General features: G+C 47.4%; 1 protein-coding gene across 10 annotated transcripts in view; it reads left to right on the top strand.

Moving 5' to 3' along the window:
* USP19 (ubiquitin specific peptidase 19) overlaps positions 1 to 20,270 on the top strand; it is a 471,392-nt gene that overhangs the window by 224,038 nt on the left and 227,084 nt on the right. For all 10 annotated transcript variants that reach the window (XM_086939352.1, XM_086939351.1, XM_086939350.1 and 7 more), the window contains one exon: positions 19,151 to 19,261. In XM_086939352.1, the coding sequence (XP_086795478.1) occupies positions 19,151 to 19,261 (111 nt within the window). The remainder of the gene's footprint in view (positions 1 to 19,150; positions 19,262 to 20,270) is intronic.

Raw genomic sequence — 20,270 nt, 5'->3', positions numbered from 1 at the left:
ATATTGAAGGTTCTTAGAATTGTTGAGGGGGACTTGACTGACCAGTACTCTACCAGATTAATAAGTGTGTTTATATAGCGCTCATTTAAGTAGCAGATGGCAGACTATCCAGGCAATATTTTGGGGATCTAGTCCGTTTACAAATGAGGTATTCACTGCCTGTTGAAAAATTGGGAGCTAGAAACGTAGCACTCTTCTATCAATCCTCTAGCAATTTGTGTATCTTGGCTAAATATGAAGTAACCTGCAGGGGCAAAGTTTGAGATGGATTCTCTCAGGCAGCAAAGGCCAGATGGTTCTATTAATATATGGTTTGTTATTCTGCGGGTGTTTGACTGTAGCCTAGTTTTGGAGACCTTTTAAGGAGTGAGGTGAGATGCAAGGAGAGTAATAGGAGCAGTATGGCCCTCTAAAGCAAAGATATTTAGGGAGGCTAATTTAGAGGTCAAAGGCAGGTGGTCCCCACTGAGATCATAAAGATTGAGACTAGTGGACCAGACATTAGTGAGAGAAAGTAACTCTCCAGCACCAACCTGCAGCTAATGGCACTCATTCCTTTGCTGCCATCCTTTGCGGCAATCCTGACTGGTTAATAGCATAGAAGGATGACATACCTTTGATGCTGGCCAATGGCATATTTGCTTGAGCATGCCCTTGTGGTCAGGGGTGTCTGCCAGGGTGCTGCAAAGTTTGATTGCGAAGTAATTCAAGTGCAACTAGTAGAAGTCTGGAGGCATCTGGTGATGTGCTGTATTTGCCAGTGGCCAGGTAGTACCTGACATCAAGACTGTCATAACTTTAGGGGTTCAGTGTTACCAATAGGGTAATTACATAAGATTTGCACAGTACTCTTCTTTACAGTAAGACTTGCAGATCTGAAAGGAGTAAAAAAATTCAGGGATTTTTAGAGTCCATTTATCTTGTTTATCCAACTAAGTCAACTCATGTTGCTGTCGGGCTTTTTTTCCCCACATTGTACTTCCTTCTTGGTGTAATTTGATTTCTCTTCTTGACTACACATTTTGGGAACTCACTCCTATTGTGGTAGGCTGTTCCCCAATTTTTCATCTGTTACATTCCTCTGAAGCTTTCCCATCAGCTTTTCACCACAGTATTGATTATAATTGACTGTGGTGCGATTGTGTGCTATATAATACGTTAAATGTTCTTGTACTGCAATTTTTCTTGGTTTTGAGCTTTTAGCATAAAGAACCCAATAAATTAAATACACAAAATATCCAGTGTGGGATTTGCTCTATGCATGCTCGTCCAACCCCTCTTTTCCCTTCCTCCTTGGTATGGAGTAAGCTCTATCGCCTCAAATGATGGCCAGGTACTGGGACTGTTTTCACCACCTACTTATGGGTTTCCAACTATCAAAGCAGTGGATAGGTGAAAAGTGATGCTATATCCCCATTTCCTCTTTTGTTCTCCTGCCACTGAGGTGGAGAGAAGGTTAAGAATGTAAACCGATTTAGACTATACAGAATACACTTAATGGGTTAACTATTGTAACAGGCCATTATCTTGTTTCTTTTCTGTCAATTTTTTAGGTCGAGGACCGAAGGCTGCGCTTGCGCAGTCTCCGGTGGGAGATTTAATGATTTGTAGTATGGGGCTTGAACCCGCCTCTCTCTTCCATTGGCTGGCTCCCTAAACGGAGGCCAGCCATTGGATGAGAGGAGCATCACTCAGTTTAAGCCTCGTCTCTTTCGGATTCGGGGGCGTGTTTTTTTGCGTTCTTTCGACCTGTGACATCTGTCACTCAGAACGCCAAAAACACGCCCCCAATTCTGAACATTTTCGGAGCTTTGCGGCTGCCATTTTTTTGTTGTTGTTGTTGTTGCGGAGGTCTCCAGTCGTACGAAAGTCTTTCTTCCTGGTTGGGTTAATGTCAGCTTTGCAATGAAACGTGAAAACTGAAACGCACCCATTGTGGTTGTTCCTTCCCGCATGCAAGGCCGGTTTATATTTCGCCGCATTTACCTGGCAAAGAGTTGTGTGTTCAGCCCTATGTCAACAGCAGTCTCCGAATGGTACCTATCATTGTTTCTAAACTAGGAAGCTCGGGCCAGTCTGATACGGTTTTGAAGGGAGCCTGACGTTCACAAGAGAACAACCCTGCACGGAACACCGAGAGAGGTTCAGAGCAAGCAGTGTGTGCCCGGCGGGAAAACTTTCTTCGCTCCGATTGTTCCTGAAGGTTATAAACTTTATTAAACCGGGGGGGGCGAAGATGGTGTCTTGCTGCTGTCTGCCTCTGAGAGCCTGGGAGCAGATAGTGAAAGCCTGCAAGTACATGGGACACGTTCTGTTGGTGAGTCACTTTCCGACGGCAGAGTCCACTGCTGACAGCACCAGGAAGCTGAGCACCATGGATATCACCCAGTTTGAAGAGGAGTACCTCTGCAAAAAACAAAAACAAAAGCTGCAGACGCACATCATTGTGTACAAAACAGGTAGGCTGGCTGTCGGGAGCGTGAAAAGGCGGCGACTTGGCGCTGTGCAAGGGGCGCGCTCACAGCTTTGAAGCTAGGGAAAAACCATTGTGTAGCGCTGAGGTGGGGAACTCGCTGTAGCTTCTGTAACAGCAACGCTGAGAAGCAGGGGATTTTCTTCCTGAAACGCTACAGAAAAATACCTATTTTATTATTATTATTTGAGGAGCACGGATCTCTTTGGTGGGGACAGAACAGGCGATGCCAGTGTGAAACAGCAAGGAAAAGATGAAACGTTTTTATTTAGTTTACTATTGTGTATACCAGGCGTCTCCAAACCGGTCCTGGAGGGCCGGATCCATGCTAGATTTTTAAAATTACTACATGTATCTCAATGGGGATGCCCAAAAAATCTGGCATGGATCCGGTCCTCCAGGACCGGTTTGGGGACCCCTGGTGTATAGCTTTGCAGTAATGAACTTTAAAAGCCAATTTATTAATAGGTACGTAGGTTGTCTTTAAAACACTGAGCAGCCTTGAAATTCCCAGCTTAAAACTTGTGCTTCTACGCATGATATTTCCTGGGAATGTGACTGTTTTACTTCGATCGATATGTAGTGTCTACAACTTTATGTATTAGAACTTTTTGTGTTACATGCCGACATGTAGAATCGTCTATATTCTGATATCACTGTGGTATAATGGAATCTGTTAGGTTTGTGCTGGAGAGAAAACATTGCATGCACTCAAATGATTTTCATCTAAACAGATCACACTTGCGTGACTTTTTGACTGCAAAGTTGTTGTATTCGCCTGCGTTTATGGGAGTGAGCGCTGGCTGTATTCCTTGGGCTTGCTCAGTGCATGCTTCCTGGCTCTGACTGGTGGCGAGTGAACGTGTACTACAGAGGCGCCGGGATACCGGATATGGTAAGTAAAGGTTCGTGCTGGTGCGCGGTGATGAGTGAATGTTCTCTTTAGTCCTGGAGCCCGAGAAGGCGGACATGCTTGCGGTGTATCCGTCACCTACTGACCTATGTGTCTGCAGCCGAAAGCACAGAGGGGCCGCTATACGGCGCGGAGTTGCGCTTACAGCTGGCAGAGCTTCCAGGAACCGCTGCCAGCGACAATGCCCCCTCTGGCTGCAAGCCAGGTTCCCCTCCATCGCCGCTTACAATCGGGCAGTCAGTCCCAGCAATGCGCCTTCAAAGTGCCCGGAAGAGGCGGGCCAACGAAAGCACAGCCGAACAGGACTCGCCCGCACAGATTGTATTTATATGAAAAACCAAAAGAAACCAAAAGCTTGTTTTCAAAAGATTTGGTAACGTGCCTTTGCTTTTACTAATTTTCTGTCAATGGGGGCATTGAGTGCTGATCCGAGCCGAGGTGCTGGAGTCGGACACCAGTCGCCCCAATTCCTTGTCTGCTGCGGCGGGCTGCTTCATCTGGTGGGGGTTGCTGAGTGCGCAACGCAGCTGTGGCGAAGGAGTTGCAGCTTCTCTGTGACTCCCAGCTGTAAGATCCAGGCACACTTTGAGTGATTATGATCGATCGTTTGTTTGAAAACAGCGTTTCAGCGAGCCCTTCTTTTCCGGTAGAAATTGGGAGAGTCCATTGACAAAGGAGGTTGACTGCGACTCCAGGAGTATTTTGGATTGTTTCACTGCCCCCTGGCTGTGCTTGCTTCCCTGCCCCCTGGCTGTGCTTGCTTCCCTGCCCCCTGGCTGTGCTTGCTTCCCTGCCCCCTGGCTGTGCTTGCTTCCCTGCCCCCTGGCTGTGCTTGCTTCCCTGCCCCCTGGCTGTGCTTGCTTCCCTGCCCCCTGGCTGTGCTTGCTTCCCTGCCCCCTGGCTGTGCTTGCTTCCCTGGCTGTGCTTGCTCCCCTGCCCCCTCGCTGTGCTTGCTCCCCTGGCTGTGCTTGCTCCCCTGCCCTCTCGCTGTGCTTTTTCCCCTGGCTGTGCTTTTTCCCCTGGCTGTGCTTTTTCCCCTGGCTGTGCTTTTTCCCCTGGCTGTGCTTTTTCCCCTGGCTGTGCTTTTTCCCCTGGCCCCTCCCTGTGCTTGCTCCCCTGGCTGTGCTTTTTGCCCTGGCCCCTCGCTGTGCTTGCTCCCCTGGCTGTGCTTTTTCCCCTGGCCCCTCGCTGTGCTTGCTCCCCTGACTGTGCTTGCTCCCCTGCCCCCTCGCTGTGCTTGCTCCTCTGGCTGTGCTTGCTCCCCTGCCCCCTGGCTGTGCTTGCTCCCCTGGCTGTGCTTGCTCCCCTGCCCCCTCGCTGTGCTTGCTCCCCTGGCTGTGCTTGCTCCCCTGCCCCCTCGCTGTGCTCGCTCCCCTGGCTGTGCTTGCTTCCCTGCCCCCTCGCTGTGCTTACTCTCCTGTGTGTGTATGTGGCTCTGGATGTGTATGTGGCTCTGGGTGTGTGTGTGGCTCTGGGTGTGTGTGTGGCTCTGGGTGTGTGTGTGGCTCTGGGTCTGGGTGTGACTGTGTGTGTGGCTCTCTGTGTGTGTGTGGCTCTGTGTGTGTGTGTGTGTGTGCGTGTGTGTGTGTGTGTGTGTGTGGGGCTGTGTGTGTGTGTGTGTGGGGCTGTGTGTGTGTGTGTGTGGGGCTGTGTGCGTGTGTGGGGCTGTGTGCGTGTGTGGGGCTGTGTGCGTGTGTGGGGCTGTGTGCGTGTGTGGGGCTGTGTGCGTGTGTGGGGCTGTGTGCGTGTGTGGGGCTGTGTGCGTGTGGGGGGCTGTGTGCGTGTGGGGGGCTGTGTGCGTGGGGGGCTGTGTGTGTGTGGGGGGCTGTGTGTGTGGGGGGGGCTGTGTGTGTGTGTGGGGGGGGGCTGTGTGTGTGTGTGGGGGGGGCTGTGTGTGTGTGTGGGGGGGCTGTGTGTGTGTGTGGGGGGGGATGTGTGTGTGTGTGGGGGGGGATGTGTGTGTGTGTGTGTGGGGGGATGTGTGTGTGTGGGGGGATGTGTGTGTGTGTGTGGGGGGATGTGTGTGTGTGTGTGGGGGGATGTGTGTGTGTGTGGGGGGATGTGTGTGTGTGTGTGGGGGGATGTGTGTGTGTGTGTGGGGGGATGTGTGTGTGTGTGTGGGGGGATGTGTGTGTGTGTGTGGGGGGATGTGTGTGTGTGTGTGTGGGGGGATGTGTGTGTGTGTGGGGATGTGTGTGTGGGTGTGTGTGTGTGGGGGGATGTGTGTGTGGGGATGTGTGTATGTGTGTGTGGGGATGTGTGTATGTGTGTGTGGGGATGTGTGTATGTGTGTGTGGGGATGTGTGTATGTGTGTGTGGGGATGTGTGTATGTGTGTGTGGGGATGTGTGTATGTGTGTGTGGGGATGTGTGTATGTGTGTGTATGTGTGTGTGGGGCTGTATGTGTGTGTGTGTGTGGGGGGATGTGTGTGTGTGGGGCTGTGTGTGTGTGTGTGTGTGTGTGTGTGGGGATGTGTGTGTGTGTGTGGGGCTGTGTGTGTGTGGGGGGCTGTGTGTGTGTGTGTGGGGGTGTGTGTGTGGGGCTGTGTGTGTGTGTGGGGCTGTGTGTGTGTGTGTGTGGGGCTGTGTGTGTGTGTGTGTGGGGCTGTATGTGTGTGTGTGTGGGGCTGTATGTGTGTGTGTGTGTGGGGCTGTATGTGTGTGTGTGTGTGGGGCTGTATGTGTGTGTGTGGGGCTGTATGTGTGTGTGTGTGGGGCTGTATGTGTGTGGGGCTGTGTGTGTGGGGATGTGTGTGTGTGTGTGTGTGTGTGGGGGGGATGTGTGTGTGTGTGGGGGGCTGTGTGTGTGTGGGGCTGTGTGTGTGTGGGGCTGTGTGTGTGTGGGGCTGTGTGTGTGTGGGGCTGTGTGTGTGTGGGGCTCTGTGTGTGTGTGGGGCTCTGTGTGTGTGGGGGGCTCTGTGTGTGTGTGTGGGGCTCTGTGTGTGTGTGGGGGGCTCTGTGTGTGTGTGGGGGGCTCTGTGTGTATGGGGGGGCTCTGTGTGTGGGTGTGTGGGGCTCTGTGTGTGGGTGTGTGGGGCTCTGTGTGTGGGTGTGTCTGGCTCTGTGTGTGTGTGTGTGTGGCTCTGTCTGTGTGTGTGTGGCTGTGTGGCTCTGTGTGTGTGGCTCTGTGTGTGTGTGTGTGGCTCTGTGTGTGTGTGTGTGGCTCTGTGTGTGTGTGTGTGGCTCTGTGTGTGTGTGTGTGTGGCTCTGTGTGTGTGTGTGGCTCTCTGTGTGTGTGTGGCTCTGTGTGTGTGTGTGTGTGTGTGTGTGGGGCTGTGTGTGTGTGTGTGTGGGGCTGTGTGTGTGTGTGTGTGGGGCTGTGTGTGTGTGTGTGTGGCTCTCTGTGTGTGTGTGTGGGGCTGTGTGTGTGGCTCTGTGTGTGGGTGGTTTTGTGTGGGTGGCTCTGTGTGGGTGTAAATGCAATAGGTCATGCATTTGCGAGCTATTAAGCTATTGGCATTGTAAATGACAATGCCATTTATTTATTTAAAAAAATAATAATAATGAGCAATGCCAATAACTCTACCATTAAAAATGCCGAGACCATTGCATTGTAAATGCTTGTGTTTCCTTCATTTGATTTATTGAAGTCCTCTGTAATCCATCCAAGTGGAATCTGAGTAGACTTTTGACTCTCTTGAGCTATTAGGTTAACAGTTCACAGCATGTCGCCAAGGACTTGGTGTTTCAGCCCTCAGTTGTTGTTCCACAACTGAATGCAATCTGTAAGTTGTAGTTCTGGGTCACTTCGGCCATCACACCTCAAAAGATTGATTTTTAAACCCAATGCCGAGGGCAGGAGCAATGTGTCCTTACTATTGTGCTGCCATCTGGTAACCTTAGATAGAGCCACCTGATAGCGTTAGTTTACAGCCCATGCATGTCTGCACTTGATTCTTTTTGTTTGAAAGATATAATATGTGGTGATCATTAGCTAACCCATATTGCAAGCACTGATCCTAAGAAAGAACTTTAATTAATTTTGCCTGGTCTTTTGAGCTATTTCATACCCTTTCTGCATGATTGATAGTTAATCTCTAGGATTCTGTTGTCTCTATCCAACTGTAATTGTGGCCAGATCTCAGTTTTTTCTAGATGAACTTGGTTGCCTAAAAGTGCGAACAACTTCTGACCAACTTTGTTGCGTACTTAATCTGTGAGTTGTGAACCTGTAGTTGCATGGACAAACTGTAAAATCTGAGGACCCACTACTTGGCCGTGTGACAACTTCAACAACTCTGTGCTGAACTGAATTTTGTTTTCCAACTAATTTTAATATTTTTGTCACACTACACACAAAACATCATTAAAAACACTAGTTCTACGTTGTCTAGCTAAAAAAGCTTCTCCTTAATTTTTTTTTTAATGTCCTGCGCACAATTACAGCCACTTCCTATCTATCAGGCTTAAGTGTATCCTTAGTTCACAGTCAGTGTCTTTACATTACAACTTCAAGATATACATAGTCTTAATATCAACATCAGTTATGCTGTTGGATCAAGATGAAATCAATATAACAATGAGATTTCAAAAAAAGAACCGTGCATTTATTAAAATAAAGTATAAGCTGTTATTTGTCTCTTTATTTGGCCGTTATATTTGGTAAGAAATTCTGTTTCCACCGATGGACCATTCTGCCCCACATGTCTCCCTACCACTGAGACCTCACCCTTCTGTACACCTGCAACGAATGCCTCTCAAACACCATTCCTCCTATGTAATATTTAAAGAGTAGCTCCATCAGCATCTGAAGAGGAATCCCAGGGGAGCTTGGATTGAATATGCCGGATTCATGCAAAACTGGGGGATCTTGCCTCAGCCTAGACCTAGCCATCCCTGACTTTTTAGATAAATGCGAAAAGGGGACCACTTATGCAGTATTGAGGTATCTTTCATGGATTTACATGCTTGAATCATTCCCTGTCGTCCAGATGGGAGTCCCACGGTAACATAATCAAGCAGTATCTAAATAACAGCATAGGCTACAATGGCCCTGATCCGTGTCCTTTTTTAAATAAAAGGACTAAATGTTGAATGCAGCCAATCAGGTGTTAGCACCCTCTAGAACTCTCCTAGTAGAGGCAGTTTCCCTCAGATTTTTACCGCACGTCATGTGTGAAGGGAGTCCCCCTTAAGTTCTACTCTGTTTCTTTCTGGAATTTTCATGAAGATTGGTCCTTTCAGCATGCAAGATAAGAAAGGCCTCTCCGTCCCATATAAGACCTGTGGCAGGAAGAGAGTCCACATGGATGATCCACATAAAGATTATATTTACTGCCTTCAACCTTCTCTTATTTACGACAGTGCAAGATCTGTCAGACCGTTTCTTCTAAAACTGAGGGATAGAGCGGGGAGGATGCTTTTGTGGCTCCAATCCTCCAAGCAACAAATGTTTTCTGAAGAGGACAGTGATGGCTCATCCAGACCACACAAAAGATACAGGTCTCAAGATAATACCCCTGGTGAGGGCAGGAAACACCTAAAACCCTCCCAGGAGGGCAAAGGCTATAGAAAGGAGAAGCACCATAAAGTCTCCTCAGAGCCTACAAAATCTGTTCCCACCTCTCCTGTGAGAAAGGAGAAAGAACGTAATAGAGCCTCATCCACAGACTCTACAAGGAAAAAAGACAAAAACATCATTGTTGATAATGAGAACTCCTTGACATCTATCCTGTTGATGTCCGACTCATCGACACGACAGTTGATGAAGAAGGCGCCGTCGGCTAGCGCCCTGTCGACGACAATCCCGTCTGCAACCCTGTCGTCTATGAGCGAACCGACTACACCATCAACGGTAACACCAGCGACCACACCGCCGATGACTAATATTCCTTCTTCAAAGTTGTTGGTGCCCTCAACGCCACAGTTGACAACTGTCAATATAACCAGAGTAGCAAAGACCTTTCTCCACCCAGATTTTTCATCCCTCTGCAAAATCTCCCCATTGCCTCCCTCGCACTTATTGGACTTCCAACAATCAGAAGATGAGGAGGAGGATGATGATGGGGTATATGGAATGGCTCATAGCCCGTCCAAGTTGCATGTGAAATGCCAGGATGAAGAGGATGTTTGAGGATGAGCAATATTACCAGCCATATCTGGTTCTTCATGCCATTTCCAAACTCATGGCTATCCCCTTGAGCCTAGTCTTAGGGAAATGGTGCATTTACCACAGTTTTTAATCCAAGACCTTCAAACCATGTTGGCGGACTATAGGCAGTGATTTCCTCCCCCAAGATGTCCAGATTGAGCCACCGCCACATCAGCCACAGCTCCCAACAGCGCCTGCCTTACCCCGACCAACAGCACCTACGATACTGCGCCCTCCAACACGGGCACCTGATTAAGAAAACTCATCTTCAGAAGATGAGAGAGAAGGAGAGATCGGAACCACATTAACCAGTGGACCCCCGGGATGACTATAAAAACCCTACACCCTCCCTTCCGGCACATCATCCAGTGGACTCGCCTCCAAAAGACATCAGGGGGGCTCCACAACTTGATGGCGAGAGCGTCCAACAGGTTCCATCTCCCTATGGCTGTTACACTTGCAGATTGCTTTCTGTATGATTTTAAGGAGGAAGCCAAGAAATCTTTTCGTACGATCTCCATTATAGATTATATCTGGCAGGAGGGAGTAAAAATAACGAAAACGCCGGCCTCAATAACATTGGTTCTCCCTCGAATAGACAAGAAGTACAGGATCCCTGGAGATTCACATTCTTGCCTGACTGGTCACACTAAGCCTTATTCAGTCATTTTGCAGACGTGCTGAGGAGCTCGAATAATCCGGCTACCCCAATTTCGACACCACCGGAAAAGGAGGGACGCAATTTGGACATCATGGGAAAACTTTTTTTAACCATGGCTGCTGCTTACATTCGGACAGCCAACGCTCTGACACAACCGACCTTTACGACCGACAGCTGTGGCTGGATATGGCAACCTTATCGGACCTCATCCCTGAAGATAAGAAACAAGAGGCGATAAAGATCCTTATCTGGATATGGATATATCTAACAAAAGTTTCCGACAACAGGCAAGCGCAGCAGTGTTGAGACATCAGGGGTGGTTGATGCCCCCACCTTCAGGTCTGAAGTTCAAACAAAAATCTTGGACATGGCATTCGATGGAGATTCTTTATTCGGCAAGCTTATCGATGATGCGCTGATATCCATAAAAACGGACACTGACACAGCAAAATAGTTAACCACCCTCCAATATAGAAAAATGCCCTTCAAGGGCACGAAAGGACACGTGTTCCCCGCATACAGAGGAGTTTTTCAGAGGGAACAGGAATACCATCCCGATCAGGCTCAATACAGGCAGAACTATCAACCCTCCACCTACCATCAATCTGTGACAGCTGGTTTCTCCTGTCAAGGGGCCTGCAAGAGAACACAATCCCAAGGGCGGAACTAATTGGTTGTTAGTTGCCTATGGCCAAGGCAGAGAAGGGACCTTTGCACTATCGCAAGATGGATATCGGATGCGATAAAATTCTGTCATGTAAAAGCTTACAAACCTTTGAAAAGGACAGCAAAGGCTCACTCCACTTGAGAAGTTGCCACATCAGCTGCCCTCTTCGCGGGAGTGACTCTGGAAAAAATCTGTTGTGCTGTAACCTGGAGGACCACTCCCACCTTCACGCAGCACTACTGCCAGGAGTCCGCACATGTAGCAGATGAGGTAGTGAGCCAGGCGGTGCTTTGCTATCTCTTCCATTAATGTAATCCTTGTTCTAACCCTAAGAAAGAGTCTTTTGTTCTTGGGGTGATTTCTTAAGCTTGCATGTTCTTAATCAAGTAAAACATTACTGGGTAAGGTGTATTAACAAATTACTCTGTTTTTTTCCTTGCCTCTCGCTAATGCTTTGTATATGAAAATTTGAGTATATAAGCAATAACTTAAGTTTTTTCTTACGATTGTTCCATTCATTTCTTTTCTTCCATCCCTTGATTCAAAACAACCAAAAAACAAAGTAGTAGGCACAGGTATAGCCTTTAAGGTGCCTCTGGTATTACCTCAAATTTGTGAGGTTCACTTTGTTTTAGAAGTCACCCACCATCCTCAATAGGCTAGATAATATGTGACTTATTGCTACTCTGATTCAGGCATATGAATCTACTAAAAATACCCCAAAACTAGATAAGAAAAAAAGTTACTTACCGGTAACTATGGTTATCCAGTATTGGTATCTTTCATAGATTCACACGCACCCACCTTCCTCCCCATAGAGACTGTTCCCATGCAGGGAAAATTTGCGGGGAACTGCCTCTGAGGGTGCTAGCAGCCGATTGGCTGCATTTAACATTTAGTCCTTTTTACAAAAAAAATAGGCTATGTAAAACATGGCTCAAGCCATTATAGCCTATAGCATTATTTAAATACTGCTTGATTATGTTCTGTGGGACTCCCAAGGGGAATGATTCAGGCATGTTAATCTATGAAAGCTACCAATACTGGATAACCGTAGTTACAGGTAAGTAACTTATTTTCATCCTCTAAAACTGCACAACTCTATCCCTCACTATTGCTGTAAGCTTTTCTATTGCGTTGATTGCCCAATACCTTCTACCACCATACCGCTATCGGGGGGCGTTGTAAATTCACAAAATGAGCACTAGTGAGCTTAGCTGATATGCGTAGGTGTGTGAGAAGCTTTCCTATTGGTGAAGACAATTGATAAGGAGTCCTCTCCCCTGTCACCCAATACCAACACATCAGTGTCCATCCTGAGTGCCAGGCCCATGACATATTTGATTTTATTAACTATGTTTCCAAAATATACAGCTCACATCACATTTCCACCACATATGAAAGTGTACCTCTGTACGTCTGACAATGCCACAATCTGGTGGTGACCCAAACATTGTATGCAAATGGACTGGGGTCAGACACCATCTCATTAAAATGTTGTAACCATGTGTTCGAGGCATGTGGGCTGCTGAATTCATATCTGTGCATAGATCACCGCCTAGTGTTGGGTCCGGATGATTGCACATTGTTGTCCTGGAAGAGTCTTCGAAGTATCACGAGATAGATGGCTCCTCCCCCGGACTACAGTGCGCATGGGCATCCTCTCCTTTCTCTGATTGTTTTTTTCCGCCATTGGGTTCGGATTTACTTTCTTTACTCAAGTTCGGAAACTTTTCTAAAGGCCAAAAGGCCTTCGAGGTCGTCGGTATTGTTATTTTGATCGGTGCCGAGTAATTTGTTCCAGTTCCTTTCGAGCAGGACGTCGAAGAGAGCCGCGTGGCCTTTTCGACACCAGAGGCCCGATCATCGATGGAACGGAGCCCGTTCAAACGATGCCCCCTTTGCAACTCTAAGTACCCACCCATCGATGTACACCCGGTGTGCAACAAGTGCTTATCTCCGGAGCACAATGAGACCAACTGTCTAGCTTGTGCTCAGTTCAGTTTGAAGAAGACGCTTCGACTTCGACGCGCAGCGAGGCAGACGATGGCGAAGCCAGCGCCCGACCCGGTGAATATCTTCGATGAAGAAGACGATGAGGTCATCGAGACTGAGGATCTAGGACAGCAGTCGGTTCTCGGTTCACTATAGCCCCGCGTCTCGGCCCGGCTAAGAATATATCACACGAGCCATCGGTCGATCTAGTTAAATCAAAACTGAAAGCCATTGAGTCGAAAACGAAACCGAAACTGCTGAAGGCAGTCTTCGGATCGAAGAGTTCAAACCCATCGGATTCGACAAAGAAGAAAAGTGTTGACGACCCTGCGGGGTCACAAATAAGGGGTGTTGAACCAAAGATCGGTGCGCTGAAGTCCATCACTAAAGTCAAGCATGTCAAACCGACGAGGTCGACGCCGACGGACAGCGACACAAATAAGGGACTCTAGTCTCTGAAGGTTCTCGATCCGAAGCAACGAGTCGACAGGCCACAGTTCGTCAAAGGCCTCGAGCCGAAATCCAAGAGGGGCTCAAAGGAGTACGTCGAGGCGAGGCAGAAGAGCGCGCCTCCAACGCAACAGGCGCCTAATTCGACGCAGGCCCACAAAGATATCGGCGAACAGGCAAAGTCGGTCGGACCAATATCGATGCCGGCCCGAAGAAGGTCAGTCTGTTGACAAAAACTATGCCACCGATAAAATTCGGACTGCCCCCGACTGCACGCCCTAAGGCGCTCGATCTGAAAACCGGGATCGAAACATCCAAGGTGGTGTCGATGGGTAAAAGGAGTCATTCTCTAGAAGAGGACATTGTGTACCAAGAGCCCTCCTATGATGAGCAGTCGAAGCTACATACCGACTCCGACTCTGGCAGACTTACTGTTTATCAGCGGAAGATCAGGTCAGAAAATCCTCTTGAATCATATAAAATTCCTCTCAAAAAGAAAAAGTATTCTTCCACATCGCCTGTCCTTTTTGAGACTGTAAGTTACCATGGCCAGGACACTAATGCATACTCACCCACACGCACTAATGAGGATATGGGGTAACACTATAATGAACAATATAATTACCCTGCGGACACGGATCAGGATGACCAGACTCAAGCCTGGACAGACCCTGTTGACCCGGGGGAGTCACAGACTATTCCTGACACTCCTTCTTATCCTGTCAAGACTTCGCCAACAGAGGATACAGCTGCGTTTAACGCATTAATAGAAAGGGCAGCACAGAATCATGATGTGGAAATGCATGCTGACCCAATTGAAGAGGACTTCCTATTTGACACTTTCTCCACTTCAGAGAAATCAGTCAAGACTTTGCCAATGTTGAAAGGTGTCCTTAAACACGCAGGAGACATTTTCAAGGAAACCACAAGAGCAAGGATTGTTAACCCCAGAATCGAAAGAAAATACAGACCGGCACCTGTGGACCCATATATTAAGGGACAGCTGCCATTGGACTCTTTGGTGGTATCAAATGCTCGTAAGCGTGCCAACTCATAAACCACTGGTGATGCTCCTCCTCCAGACAAGGAGTCTAAGATATTAGAAACTTCTGGAAAAAGGGTAGCTGCTCAAGCAGCTAATATATGGAGAATTTCTAATACACAAGCCCTATTAGCCAGATACGATAGGGCGCATTATGACACACTAGAGCAACTGCTTCAACATTTGCCTGATGCCTACAAGGAGGGAGCAGAAACACTGATACAAGAGGGGAAACTCATATCCAACGCGTCCATTAAATGTGCGCTAGACGCAGCAGACACCGCAGCCAGGGCCATCAACACAAGTGTCATGCTCAGGAGACATGCTTGGTTACGCATCTCGGGGTTCAAACCTGAGATTCAAACCACTTTATTAAATCAGCCTGTGAACCCTGATTATTTATTTGGTCCTGATGTGGACACAATATTAGAGAAGATTAAAAAAGGCACAGAGACAGCCAAGTCTATGGGTGCCTTGCAGTCACAACAATTCAGAGGAGGCTCCTTTCGTCGTTCCGGTAACAGAGGAGCTGCACGAGGCCAGGCATCCCAGCAGACTCCATACAATAAAGGGAGCACGCAGACCACCTATAATAAAAACAATAGAGGTGGATACCGGGGCAACAGCAACAAGGGCAGAGGACGAGGGAATAACAACACCAGATCCTCCGCCAATACTAAACAGTGACGCCTTGTCACTGCCCCCAGACCATGTAACACCAGTCGGGGGACGATAACAACAGTTTCTGCCAGTCTGGGAAAGCATTACCACAGACAGGTGGGTGAGACAACTTATTCAGTACGGCTATTGTCTAGAGCTAACCTCCATCCAACCCAACATACCCCCAAGACACCGTCCTATGTCCGCAGAGCACATACACTTATTGCAGCAAGAAGTCATCAGCATGCTGCAAAAAGGGGCCATAGAACTCGTTCCTATGCAGCAACAGGGTACAGGGGTACACTTGCTGTACTTCTTAATCCCCAAAAAGGACGGGTCTCTCAGGCCAATACTAGACCTCAGGCCCCTAAACCAATACATCTTGTCAGAACATTTTCACATGCTCACTTTACAGCAGGTTCTACCATTGCTCAGTCAGGGAGATTTCCTTGCAACACTAGACCTAAAAGATGCATATTTCCACATACCGATACATCCAGCACACAGGAAGTATCGCAGGTTTACCATACAGAATCAGCACTACCAGTTCAAGGTCCTGCCTTTCGGGGTGACAACAGCCCCCAGGGTGTTTACCAAGTGCCTAGCGACAGTAGCTGCGCACCTACGAGAAACCATATTCACGTCTACCCCTATCTGGACGACTGGCTCATCCAAGCAAAGTCAGCCCAGCAATGTGCCAGCCACATGTCCCGCACTATTCACCTCCTACACAGCCTCGGATTCTCATTAAACTGCACAGTCTCATCTCCAACCCGCCCACGTACAACAGTACCTAGGAGCAACAATAGACACTCTGGCAGCAAAGGCACAGCCAAACTCAGCAAGAATCAACAGCATTCAATTACTGATTCAGAAATTCAGACCCCAACACTCGCTCCCAGCACGGGTGTTTATGCAGTTGATAGGCATGATTCAGAAAAGGGGGTGGTGATGAACAGAGTGTCTGAATTGAGCAGACCACTCTTACCCAGTCCAAAGATCAGGGCTTGATCCATCACCGTTTTTTAGCTCACTGCACCATCCCAGCTCAGAACTTGGCTATATGCAAATTAGTCTGACCCTGGCCCAGTGCATCATGGGAACAGGGCAGACCAAACTACCAAGCCAATTCTTATACTGGGAAGGAAACAAGCTACCGGGGACCGGTTTCTGGCATTTCAGCCGTCTTCGGCCCGGCTTGCTTGAATCCTGATGGTGCAATGAGCTAGGGACTCACATCTGAGTATACCCTTCCACGCTTATGGTGGACAAAAATGATTCAGAAAAGGGGGTGGTGATGAACAGAGTGTCTGAATTGAGCAGACCACTCTTACCCAGTCCAAAGATCAGGGCTTGATCCATCACAGTTTTTTAGCTCACTGCACCATCCCAGCTCAGAACTTGTCTATATGCTAAAAAAACGGTGATGGATCAAGCCCTGATCTGTTGACTGGGTACGAGTGTTCTGCTTAATTCAGATACTCTGTCCATCACCACCCCCTTTTCTGAATCGTTGATAGGCATGATGGCCTCCTGCATCTTCATAGTCCCTCACTCAAGACTACACATGCGTCCGCTTCAGGAGTGCTTAGCACGGCAGTGGAACCAGGCTCAAGAACAATTAAAAGACCTAGAGTTGGTGACCGGTCGCGCATACAACTCTCTGCATTGGTGGAACCCACAAAACCTTTTCAGGGGACGACCGTTCCAAGAGCCTGTACCACAAATAGTGCTTACGACGGACGCATCTCTCCTGGGATGGGGAGCGCATGCCCTCCATTACACCGTGCAGGGACTATGGACGACACAGCAAAAGAAGATGCACATCAACCTGCTGGAACTGATGGCAATCTTCATGGCAATGAAGGCGTTCAAAGTACATTTGTGCAACAAAGTCGTGTTGATCCGGACGGACAACATGACTGCCATGTACTACATACAGAAGCAGGGAGGGACACACTCTCCACAGTTGTCACATCTAGTGCAAAGCATGTGGAAGTGGGCCATTCAGAGAAACATCTTCCTCATGGCGGAACACCTCCCAGGCAGGGACAACCAGATGACTGATCTGCTCAGCAGACACAGCCACCAGATGCACGAGTGGGAGATACATACCTCAGTGCTACAACCGTACTTCCAGCAGTGGGGTCATCCAGAGATAGACCTGTTCGCCACAAGGGAAAACGCAAAATACCAAAGCTTCGCTGCCAGGTTTCCACAGCCGCAGTCTCAGGGCAATGCGATATGGATGAACTCGTCAGGCAGGTTTGCGTACGCTTTTCCCCCAGCCCCGCTCATACCACTAGTGGCACGCAAACTGCGACAACACTCAATGACACTCATCCTAGTTGCTCCAACGTGGGCGAGGCAACCGTGGTACACCACGTTCTTAGAACTTTCCGTGGTGCCTCATCAAAGGCTGCGATTAACACCCAGTCTTTTAACGCAGAGCCATGGAGACATTCAGCACCCAGATCCGCAACAGTTGAACCTTGCGATCTGGCTCCTCAAGTCATAGAGTTTGGTTACCTGAACTTGCCTCCGGACTGTATGAACATTATCAAAGAGGCAAGAAGACCTACAACCAGAGCATGCTATGCGGCGAAGTGGAAACGATTTGTCATCTATTGTAACAATAATGACATAAATCCGCTAGATGCATCAACTCAAAACATCACATGTTATCTCTTACATTTACACAGATGCAATCTAGCCTACCGTTCCATACGTATACATTTAGCTGCGGGGGCAGCTTATCTTCAGAACAGGCAGCACCTTTCACTCTTCAGAGTACCTGCTATTAAAGCTTTCATGGAGGGACTCAAACGAGTGATTCCTCCAAGACACCCACCTTCACCTGTCTGGAACATGAACGTGATTCTAACCAGACTGATGGGACCACCTTTTGAACCTCTACACTCGTGTGAAATACAATTCCTTTTTTAGTGGCGATTACATCACTTAGAGTCGGTGAGCTGCAAGCCCTAACTATTCAGGAGCCATTCATCCAAATTCACGCAAATAGGGTAGTGCTACGAACAAACCCTAAATTTATGCCAAAGGTGGTATCCCAGTTTCACATCAATCAAACTATAGAACTGCAGTGTTCTTCCCAAAACCAGATTCAGTGGCAGAAAGAGCTCTACATACCCTAGACGTTAAAAGAGCTCTCCTGTACTATATAGACAGGACAAAACATTTCAGGAAAACTAAGCAACTGTTTGTTGCCTTTTCACCACAGCACAAAGGCAACCCCATTTCCAAATCGGGTATAGCCAGATGGATTGTTAAGTGCATATAGATTTCTTATCAGAAAGCTAAACGCACATTAACAGTTCCCCCAAGAGCGCATTCAACACGCAAGTTAGGGGCATCCACGGCTTTCCTGGGAAGCATTCCTCTAGAAGACATATGTAGAGCAGCCACATAGACTACCATACATACATTTACCAAACACTACTGTGTAGATTACACTCCAAACAGCAAGCAGCTGTAGGACATGCTGTACTCAAGACTCTTTTTCAGACTGCTGCAGCTGGCAGGGGCAACCACTGCAAAGGGGGAGACTTCTACACATTCTATGCACAGATATGAATTCAGCCCACATGCCTCGAACGGAATATGCTACTTACCAGTATGCATCTGTTCTTGGGATGTAGGGCTGCTGACATTCATATCGCCCGCCCTCCTCCCCGGTGCCTGTCACAGCTGTAGCACTCAGAATTAATCCCTAGCATGGACATCACTTACTGTATCATACTCCATCTCTGCCACAATGGCGAAAAACAATCCGAGGATGGAGAGGATGCCCATGCGCACTGTAGTCCGGGGGAGGAGCCACCTATCTTGTGATACTTCGAAGACTCTTCCAGGACAACAATGTGCAATCATCTGGACCCAACACTAGGTGGCGATCTATGCACAGATATGAATGTCAGCAGCCCTACATGCCAAGAACAGATGCATACTGGTAAGTAGCATATTCCTTTTTTATTATGTGAGTATTTAAATGCTGATGCTTTTCTCTCCCATATACGGACTCCTCCAACTCCACACAGACTCATTGCACTGGATTTTAATGGAACTGTTGTAAAAACTCTTGCATGCATTATATAATTGTTCTTTATTTTTGTGTGGCAAATGGGTTGTCAATGGATGTTTTGTAAGCCTAAATTTCAATTTATTTATCAATTTCCAGGTTGTAGCAGATGAAGCTTGGCATCGCCATAAGATGAGAAATGATTCTTTCATTGTGGACCTGTTTCAGGGCCAGTATAAATCCAAGTTGGTCTGCCCAGTTTGTTCAAAGGTCAGTGAGATTCTTGGCCGGACATATTTTCTTGATAATTGTTGTGTAAATTATTGCTTTCAGATTGCTTTGTGAGATCTTTTGATGAACAATAGTAAGATTGCTTCTCCAGCAGCCTATAAGGCGATCAGGTTTTGATAGTTTTGTAGAGCATTTTCCCTGAAATTGCATAATAGAAGCAATTGTTGAATTAACTTGTTTTGTAGCCAAGCATATCCATTCACACATATTGCAAAGTCTCTTTTTTCGCATGCATAACAAAAGACCAGTTATATGGCATTGTATGATTAATTCACATGCTTGAATTATTCCCCTTCATCAGGCTGAAAATGATCAGTAATGTTAGGTTAGCAGTAAATAGTTTCATAATGGCCATTGGCCTCAACATCAGTGTTTGTTCAGTAGCATGTCCACCTTATTTAAAGCAATGCAAACTTCAGCCAATGAGTTTGAATTAACATTCTCCTTCATATGTTCTTTAACGTTCATAAATATTACAGTATCTCTGCTAATGTAGAATCTTGTTTTGTTTTTCAACAGCTGTATTGCCCTTCCTACATTAGAAAACTGTGTCTACCTTGATCACGGGTAGACCAGGAAGTTACCATACCTCCAATTCTGATTTAAGGCTTTGAAGCCAATCAATATTTTTTAAGTACAAAGACCAGCCATTTTTTTTGGGCTGAAGGGATAAAACAACCTTTTTAACAATGGCCACTGTTAAGGCGATTTAGAATTGTTCTCTATGTTGAAACCTGAGTCCAACCTTTTTTTTATTTTTTGTCCGGCGTCGGCTCTCCTGCTGCGAGGTGCCTGACTCTGGCGGATGCTGTTTTTATGTTTGCTTCATTTACGTTTACTTTTGTTGCATTCCTAGCCTGCCTGGCTTCTTAACGCTTCTTTTTGTTAATTTGTTTGAGTTGGCAAATTAGTTGTTTTTCAACCCTTATCCAGTATTGGGGTATCTTTCATAGATTCATATGCTATAATCATTCCCCCATAGTCGAGA

This window comes from Lissotriton vulgaris, chromosome 9 (assembly GCF_964263255.1).
Source record: "Lissotriton vulgaris chromosome 9, aLisVul1.2, whole genome shotgun sequence".
NCBI classification, from domain to species: Eukaryota; Metazoa; Chordata; class Amphibia; order Caudata; family Salamandridae; genus Lissotriton; species Lissotriton vulgaris.
The sequence above is the reverse complement of the archived record's forward strand: the minus strand, read 5'-3'. Positions and strand labels throughout refer to the sequence as shown.